This window comes from Entelurus aequoreus, linkage group LG01 (assembly GCF_033978785.1).
Source record: "Entelurus aequoreus isolate RoL-2023_Sb linkage group LG01, RoL_Eaeq_v1.1, whole genome shotgun sequence".
In the NCBI taxonomy this organism is placed as follows: domain Eukaryota; kingdom Metazoa; phylum Chordata; class Actinopteri; order Syngnathiformes; family Syngnathidae; genus Entelurus; species Entelurus aequoreus.
The window spans coordinates 32,076,432-32,086,011 of NC_084731.1; the positions used below are offsets into that span (position 1 = coordinate 32,076,432).

Genomic DNA, 9,580 nt, shown 5'->3' on the forward strand with positions numbered 1-9,580 from the left:
AGGAGCGCAGGGAAGATGTGGAGGGGGTGGAGGATCTCGAGAGGAAAGAGGGGGGGAGGGGAGCAGGGCGAAGCGGTGCACAATAACGACACTTGTGTGGATAACAGGGGGGAGCAACAACAGGCCTTTTTGGAAGGGATTGTTAGTTAATTTGCATTTAACTCTAAAAGAAACAAAACATTGAAACAATACTTTACACTAAGGCCATACTTACTATGATAATCTTACCGTGCTTGGTCCTACTTAACATCTAAAGCACAGCATGATTGGCGAAAATAATCCAAAAGTCAAAGCCATGACTACAGTCGCGTGCGTAACAATGGTGCGTCATTTCATTAATGCGATCAATCCTCTCGCAGGTATTGACACCTTTCACATAATCAGAAATATGCAAAACAACAATGCAAATAATCCAGAGCCATAAATATTTAGGGATGGGTACCGTTCAAATTTGAACCGATATGGTATCAATTTCCGGTGCCTGAGAATTGATTCTAGTACTCAATGGTACCGATTTGTGTTACTTTTGTGCGTGTTGATAAATGTTAATTTTTTGATAATAAAACAATAGTTTTTTTTGTAACATTTAAAATTAGCTGATTATCGGAACTGCTGTCACCTTTTTATAGCTTGTTTTCTTTACCATTTGAGTCTCATTTGCAATGCCGTTGCACTTCCAAAACCTTAAAATGGCAGCACTGTATAGGCTATCTATGGTATGTTGTCTAACGAGGAAGTAGCTTTTTCCAGGAAGTCAAGTGTTATGTTGTGCCCTATGAAATGTTTATATTGTAAGTATAGTGCTTATTCCACACCAGCTGTTTGGTTGTAACATTCATCTTGATTGTAGTTTTCATTACCAAATTTGGAGATGTTGAAATCGCCATGTAAAATCGCTAATGCTAATAGTAGCCTGTCTATGGCAAATCCAATGTAAAACTAGCGCATTTTGGAAGAGTGGAGCCTTACTTTACGTTTGAGCATTTATACATGCTTTGTTGGTGTTGAAAACTGCAACATTACTTAAAATGGGTTCAGCTGAGTGCTGCTTGAGTGATTGTTTACGTGAGGTAGTGTTTAGTCTGCAACCGGACGTGACAAGCCTGCAACCGAATGGTCAAAATATGGCACCGTATGATTTACCGAATTCGCTACCCGTCCCTATCAATACTCAGTAAATTGTATAATAGAAGTGGTGTATGTCCCTATGAAATCCCTTGTATTTTTTCAAAATTTTGTTTAAATGTTTTAGAATTATGTTTTTTTACCACCGTATAATTTGTGCTTTATTGTGTAATGCATAACATTTTATAAAATGTCAGTTAATTAAATGCAACAGTGCTTACATCTATTGGTAAAAATACATTTTTGAAATTTTTTTTTTTTTACGGCTGCTGACCTGTCCATACATTGGACTTGCATCGGTCGTGTCGTCCGTGAGATGTGTTGCAGGAGTATGGGGTACATTCAGTGGTTTGTTCAAAGACTTAGAGGGTAATTCACATTTTCATGTCAATTTGTGTGATGTTTCACGTTTAACAGTAGATTCCGTTTTTATTGGCCAATTCCGTGTTTTCGTCCGCGATTCTGTTGGTTAGTGATGGGACAAGCAAATGCTTTTATAGGGCTGCCAGAAGAGGGATTCATGCCAAAGTCTGGCCTAGTGTGAGTACGCCCTAACAAAATAATTAGACCACATGTAAACAGCCATAATCGTAGTGTATGTGCGTGGTGCAGTGGTGGGTGCAAGAACAATTAAACAGTTATTCATTACTGTCCTCCTCAGGGCACAGGTGGAGATGAGAACGGTCCATCTTCCAAAGTGCAGAAAAACTTTATTTGTGACCACTGTTACGGAGCATTTAGGAGCGGCTACCACCTGAAGAGACATATCCTCATTCATACAGGTATGCTTCATGCATTGAACAAACATTCTTGAATACTTAGCTGAAATTGTCTGGAGATTGTAAGCACTGTCCTGTAAGGTTTACTGTAGCCTGCTTAAAAACCCTTGTTTGGTCATAGGATTTTGCCTCACAGCTTTAGTGGTTTCTGTGGGAGCTTGAACTAAAACTGGTGCTCTTCGGTTTAGGGGAGAAGCCGTATGCTTGTGCCGTATGTGACATGAGGTTTATTCAGCGTTACCACCTGGAGAGACACAGCCTCATTCACACGGGTATGCGTCTTTTAACCGTACCCATATTACATACAGTTTATCCTCCATGCTACATCTGTAGTCTTGACACTTGAAATAATGGACGGATGCTCAGGGTTCATTTTGTCTGTGGACAGTAATTTCCAACAAAGCCACCCCCAAAAATATGTTCAGCCCAAAGCATTTGAAGCGGAATATATTACTTTTGTTCTGGTCCCACAACCTCAATTAAACCTGCTCCATACCATGTAATAGTCCAGTGCGCTCCATCAGTGACAAGTCAACTATTGAAAACTCTTGCTGTTAATCAGATCCCACAATACTAAATTCCCAAAATGAGTTGATTTTATTTTCCAAATTATTATATCAACATTTCTGCTTGTATGGCAGAAAATATGTTTCTCCATATTCCGTCATTTATTGTTATTGCATTGATTTTCTGTGTATTCCTAAAGTTGGACAGCCTAAAAGAGTGTTTAGTAAGATCCATTGCATCTGTACAAATTGCCTCATATGGAGAGAACATGTGATATTATAAAACAATTAGTATAAGAGCTGATTAAAGTACTGAACTGTTACTAAACAATAATTGGGTTCTAATTAAGTAAAGTTTAATAAGCAAGATTTCTTGATGATCGACTTGAAACTGACTCTCGGACACCACTGTTTATATGGAATTATGCCAAATGTGCAATTTTATAACCTTTTTTCATTATGGAATCATTGCATGGACATCAGAGGACTATATTTAAACATTAGTATTGGTTTTGAGTTTCGATTGTTCTATAATTGCGTTTTGACTTATTGCCTTTTTATTTTTTTATTTAATTGTTTTAACTGAAATGATCAAGTCGTTTTCAAATGTGAATAGTCTCACAAAATGATAGTAAGCATTCCACAGGACTTGTATTCACTTTTAGGAGAGGGGCCCGAGCATTAAAAAAGATTGTGATGATATTGACATTGGAGCCTTTAGTATTGGCTGATACCAATATTGATCCAATAGGTATTAGCACAAATCATACATTTATTTTATAGTGTGTAATGTTAGAAAAGGCTTTATCGTGTGAAGTCACTCTGAGAACAATGGTAGGTATGAAAAATGCTAACGTATTATTATTATTATTATTTACTGTCTGGATGCTGTCTTTAAGTTGAAGCAGAGTGGTATTGTTTTTTTTTTGGTGACTACTAGTGACCAGTATAATTTATTAAGTTAAGATCATGACGTAGTAAGTTGAATGATGTAGATGCTTTTAAATATGCTTCTGCCTTGGAGACTTTGTAGTATGTAATATGCAAATACTTTTTTTATTTAGACCAATTTCATGTTTTATACTGAAATATTGTTCAAGTAAGGACAATTATTATGTATGTCGAGCTTGTGTGCTTAGTTTTAGTGAATCTGCTAGCTCATAGCCTATAGTCTACCGTGTTTACCTTTTTGTAAATGACTTTGCTGAAACATACCACTATCACAATTAGATCCCTACTCTGCATTAGTCATCACTGTCCATTTCATAGGAGCAGATCCTGTAACATGTTCAAATACACCATCATTATCCTTATTTCAATCAAGCAGCATTTGATTCATTTTTAGGGTGACGTGTATGGCGACATTGCTTTTTTTTTTAAATTTGGTGATTTATTTTAATGTGTTGTTGGTAATTGTGATAAATAATGTCTATCAAATATTTATAGTGTTATTCACTAGGGTAGATCGTGGTTTTTGTGTGTGGTTAAAATTGTTGGCTGTTGTCTGGTATAATGTAGTGGTTGTATAGACCTTATGATTTATTGTAGATGAACCTCTTCAAGTTGGTTGCCTGGTGTAGTCTGTCTGAGGTAGAGTTTGCTGGTGTGTTGCATTTAGTCCTTTGATGTCCACCTATATTCTACATACACATTAATGGCTATAGCTCATGTGGCTGAACTCTGATTATCTGTCTGTTTGGTTCGGGTTTCCTAAAAAACGCTGTTGTGCGTTAGGGTGGCAATTGAATGGCAGGCTTTAACATTCTTGGGCAGGTCATCACTTTGGATTCATTCCATGAAACAATCAAAATATATTTAAACAACACCCTTTTTAAACGTAAAAAGCCCATTCATCATAGCTAGTATTGGTGCAAATGTGTCTGCTGCAGCTGGCCAGTGTGATCGCTATCTTCCGCGTGTCTTTGCTGTCTTGCTGTTGCTGCTGCTGCCTTGTGTCTCGTTCACGCATGCTTGGCTCACATCCTATGGCTGCTTGTGTGTTGTAACTCCACACAGAATATTAACTGAAGACACAAAATTGGACCTAAAATCCTGCAAAAATATCAATGATTGTCCTTTCTACTACCAGAGCAACGTACGTGGTAGCTAATGTGTTACTCTGTGTATGTAGGGGTGAAGCCGTACGCTTGCTCCATGTGTGACATGAGGTTCTTCCAACGCTACCATCTGGCAAGACACAGCCTCACTCATACTGGTATGCGTCTACTTACATGAGCTCATCTCATAAATCCACTTCTCAACAAGTAACATTAGCATAGTGACTTAGTTTACAGTTTGATCGATGTGTTAGATTTGATATGTGAGGAGAAAAAAAGATGTATCCAGACATGTTAGGACAGCTAAATCTAAGATGTAAATGTATTTACTTAACGTCAGCTTTTCCCTGGCTAAATGCTCCCCTTTGTTCTGCAAAATTACTCCTTTGTCACTAAAGCAATCTTTAAACACAATTTAATTGTGGCTAAAAGTATTTGTGCATATACTTACTACACACAGCAAATGATAGTTCTCTAAGTTACATGGAGGACATGTTGATGTCTTAGAAGAGCGCCTGTAAGGGAAAAGTTGATGTGACTTTTGTCTGTTTGTAGCTAATATTGACATACTTTCTGTGTGTAGGGGTGAAGCCATACGCTTGCTCCATGTGTGACATGAGATTTTTCCAACGCTACCACTTGGCGAGACACAGCCTCACTCACACGGGTATGAGGTTGCTCTTACTTGCTACATTTCAATGCCGCATACCCAACCTACTAGCAATGAACTCTTTAATTTCTTGGCCACTTGAAGTATTATTAAAATGATCTGGGCCTCTTGAGTAGTGCTAAGTTGTTACTGTTTTTCATCATTACCCTTGAAGTTGTTGCAGAGAGTTGTGGCCAATGATTTGCCATCACTTTGATTAAGTACCCCTCCTATTGTGCCATATTATAAAAAACATAGCTATAATGCGTGAAGTGTCATGTACTTGTTCCACTGCCTTTGGCATGTCTGGATACATAATAACTGGGTGTGCCCTGTTGACTTCAGTGTGGTGTTTTTTTGTTTGGTTTTTTTGTACAAAACATTTTTGCTCTGTGTGTGCAGGGGTGAAGCCATATGCTTGCTCCATGTGTGACATGAGATTTTTCCAGAGATACCACCTGGCGAGACACACACTCACACATACGGGTACATGTTTTCAACCTCTCTCACTTTATAACACCATGGAGTGCCCTAAGTGTATAGGCCTCACCCACCAGCCCCTTTTCCACTGCACGGTAGCCACACTGCTCACAACAGCTCTACTCGCTATTTGTGCATTTCCTCCATTAACGTTAAACCAGGATTTATGACTAGCATTTACAACAATAAGCATACTTGGATACTCTGCAAGCGCAACTTTACTGCAGCAGTCCATTTTCCTGCTAAACAGTCACATTTTTGTACGAAAACCTCATATTCTCCTCTTTTATTGTCTATTGTGTGCGCGTCAGGATTGAAGTGAGAAACCGACCACAACCAAGTCAAGTAGAGCCAAGCCGAGCGGTGTAGGAACCGTGAATAAAGCATTAGACAAACATAGGCTTGAATCACTTTTGATCATGTACATTTTTAAGTAGTAGCTCTGTTTATGGATTAGTTCAGTCGTGTGACTCGGGCCTTCTTATCTATTGTAGTGTACTGGTATACTGATCATGTCATCATTTTTTGTTCATAGTTGACAGGAGCACTTTAATAAAGTTTGGTACTGTATGCATTCAGGGGTGAAGCCGTACGCTTGCTCCATGTGTGACATGAGGTTCTTCCAACGTTACCATTTGGCAAGACACAGCCTCACTCATACTGGTATGCTGCATTTGTTCCCCTCTCACTGCAACACCATGAAATATAACCATCCTACAAGATGTCCTAACTTTTTCTTTGATGTCATTTTTTCTGCAGTAACATTAGTTTATAATTGGTGGTAAACTCCCACTAAAACTTTAGGCTTTGTTGGAAAACTGTCCACTGAAAAAGTGACCCCTTTTGTGGATTAACACTAATGATAGCATGTGTATCATTGAGCACAATGTGAAACGATCAAGAACAGGCACATTACACAACAAAGATTCAATGGCAGGCATCTTTAGTTACGTTTCTTCAGATTTAACGGAGGAATTTTCGACCCTTTGACCAGTGAACTGGTGTATTTATATAGGCTTCATGTTAAAACATTTGACATCCAACTGTTGGCATTGAGACCAAACATTATTAAAGTAGCTCCCAAGTATTTGTATTGAGCTCCGGTTCTTTATAATATCCACACATGCACCTATGTTTATGATGTCTGCACAATCTTTGCGGTGTAATGTCTCCTATAAATTCTGTTGAAAAGCATGCTGTTTTTTTTTTTTTTATGGGACACTTTGAGTTTTGAAATGAATCTCACCTTCTTGTGTTTAATCCAGGGGTCAAGCCATACGCTTGCACAATGTGTGACATGAGGTTTATACAACGTTACCAACTGGAAAGACACAGTCTCACTCACACAGGTACGTCCTTATTATTTCAACGTCGCCTGTTTTCCCTGCGACTCTGCTCACACTGTCGGGTTAACATGACTTCCTCAAAAATGGATTGCCATCCGTCTCAATAAAGATGTAAAATAATGTCCTTATAACATCCACAATGTACTTGCGCTATTTGCGCATTTACATGTACATAAAATGATAAGGCACCTGAGGTAAAAATACTGTTTGCTCAACCTAAAGTGATCTTTAGATGCATGGCTTTTACTATAGATAGCTTTTTATGTTAACTTTGTTGTGTAGTCAATTAGGGGTGTCCCGATATAGACAAAAACAGTTATATTGGCTTTCATCTAAAATCTCAGATAAAAGCGCCATTTACAAAAAGTAAACATGGTAGGCCTCAGGCTACTAGGAGCTTGTAGCTACACAAAAACTAAGTACACACTAGCACACAAGCTAGGCATACCTGATAACTGTCATTTGTCAATATAAACAAGTATCAATGTTTTTTTTTTTTTTTTAAATTTTTTTTGTTTGATATTCATTGTAAAGTTCAGCTGTTTTTTCAGTGGGGCCCTGGCTCCACTGCGAGCATGAATAAATAAAGTCAAGTCAAGTATCAAATAATTATTTTTGCCTATAACTTAAAGATACAAAGTCTCCGAGGCAGACGCTTATTTGAAAATATTCAGTAACAAACGTGTCTGCATCCTTCAATTGACATCGTTAAATAATTTACTGAACTATGCTGACCAAAAGGTGTCACCAAAAACACATTACCACTCCCCTTTTACTTCAAGAAAGCACAAGTCCTTTCCAAATGGGTAATAAAGTACCTGTAGAGTTGAAAGACAAGTTGACTTTATATGCTTAATTGTGTTTCATTGTATCCATTGAACCATATCCAATCATATTTACAATCCACAAAATATGTAAAAACACAGTTTAAATATCACAAAATGCCACGCATTCAGTCAGCCATTTTGAATATTCCGCTCCGAATCCCTTCGGCTATTTCCAGAGATTGACGTCACAACGGGAATGCTTCTGCACTCTCACCATAGTATCGGATCAGTCATACTGGAAATATGCAAAAATTAGAGAGAGATGTGCTGTATCATTCACAATCCCTATATAGGGATTTTTTTAATGCATTCTAAGTCATAAATAAATAAATACATAAAAAGTCCACTAACGATGTATTCAATGGGGGGGCTCTCTATTTTGCCCACAAAACCCTCTAAATAACCATCCAAAACCCGCCAACAATACTGATTATACATATTGTGACCAGAATGATAACCGAATATTAGGGATGTTGTTATTATGAGCTCTAAAGCAAACAAACTATTTCTTTGCGGCGCAACGATACAGACCGCTAAGTAGCCCTCTGCTGCCTTTACTGTAAGCCGGCAGCGATGTCCTGCTGCTCGTGTCCCGGCTCGTCAAAATTATTCTAGTTTATGAATCATGACTCTCATCTGGATTTAGCCTTGAATCTAGAAGCTGTTCATTTGTGACATTCAATGTATACCCTGAGATTAAGACAAACACACACAACCGAAGATGGTGTCTGCAGGGAGACCTTCTTGTTAACTCTTTGTGTGCATCATGATTAGTTGTTCATCTAAAAAGGAAGATATGAACATCCTATCAGTTGTCATCGAAATAAGAATGGATATTGTACAGTAAGCTATCGTTTTATTATGTTTGTAGTTTGAGTGTCCACCCTGAGATCGGTAGGTCATGAGTTCAAACTCCGGCTGAGTCATACCAAAGACTATAACAATGGGACCCATTTCCTCCCTGCTTGTCACTCAGCATCAAGGGTTGGAATTGGGGGTTAAATCACCAAAATGATTCCAGAGCGCGGCCACCGCTGCTGCTCACTGCTCCCCTCACATCCCAGGGGGTGGAACAAGGGGATGAGTCAAATGCAGATAGTAATTTCACCACACCTAGGGCTAGGGCTTAAAGTTACTTTAACTTTAAGCCCTAGCAATACTACTAAATTATGCCGTAGTGTTTCACTAAAGCAGGATTTGTTTAGCAGAGCTTCTGAAACTGGTGGCTCATCCTCCTTATATTCAGGATCAACAATATAAGGTTCTGGATCATCATTTGTCCCATAGTAATCATTATTTTCTCCCACAAAGTCTGCATGATTTTCACTGTTGTTGATGGGGAAGGGATCCGTGGTTCCTACCTCTACGTTACACGATGACGTGTCTGGCTTCCTCATTATCTCTCAAAATGGCTCGGGAATCTCTATTTACATCTATTTATTCGCAAACTTTGGATGTCTTTAGGTGTCATAAATCAGATATATATGATAGTAGCTTCAATATATAGGCAACTTGTCTTTCCAATTTACTGGTACTTTAATAAATAAGTTAGTGTTTTTCACCATTGTTGTCTTTTTGAATAATTTAACATATATTTCACACCACAAAATAATAAACGTATGTATGATTCCTTCTATTATTGTATAGGATTAAATCAAAGTGGAAAAAGTTTATTGGAGACACCCCTTGTATCAAGTATTTAAGGGTAGAAACATTTTCTTTAAATCGCATTGACATGTTTACACACTATATTTATTATGAGGACATGTATTGTTTTTGAGTCACTAAAAGCATTTAAATGTATTTATTAT

The 9,580-nt window shown here is 38.0% G+C and overlaps 1 protein-coding gene across 25 annotated transcripts in view; it reads left to right on the forward strand.

Annotated features, from left to right (window-relative positions):
* znf740a (zinc finger protein 740a) overlaps positions 1-9,580 on the forward strand; it is a 28,617-nt gene that overhangs the window by 3,749 nt on the left and 15,288 nt on the right. For 17 of the 25 annotated variants that reach the window (XM_062047950.1, XM_062047984.1, XM_062047909.1 and 14 more), the window contains 7 exons: positions 1,787-1,907; positions 2,093-2,176; positions 4,542-4,625; positions 5,051-5,134; positions 5,519-5,602; positions 6,176-6,259; positions 6,862-6,945. In XM_062047950.1, the coding sequence (XP_061903934.1) occupies positions 1,787-1,907; positions 2,093-2,176; positions 4,542-4,625; positions 5,051-5,134; positions 5,519-5,602; positions 6,176-6,259; positions 6,862-6,945 (625 nt within the window). The remainder of the gene's footprint in view (positions 1-1,786; positions 1,908-2,092; positions 2,177-4,541; positions 4,626-5,050; positions 5,135-5,518; positions 5,603-6,175; positions 6,260-6,861; positions 6,946-9,580) is intronic. The other 8 variants (XM_062047993.1, XM_062048026.1, XM_062048016.1 and 5 more) reach the window with 7 other exon arrangements.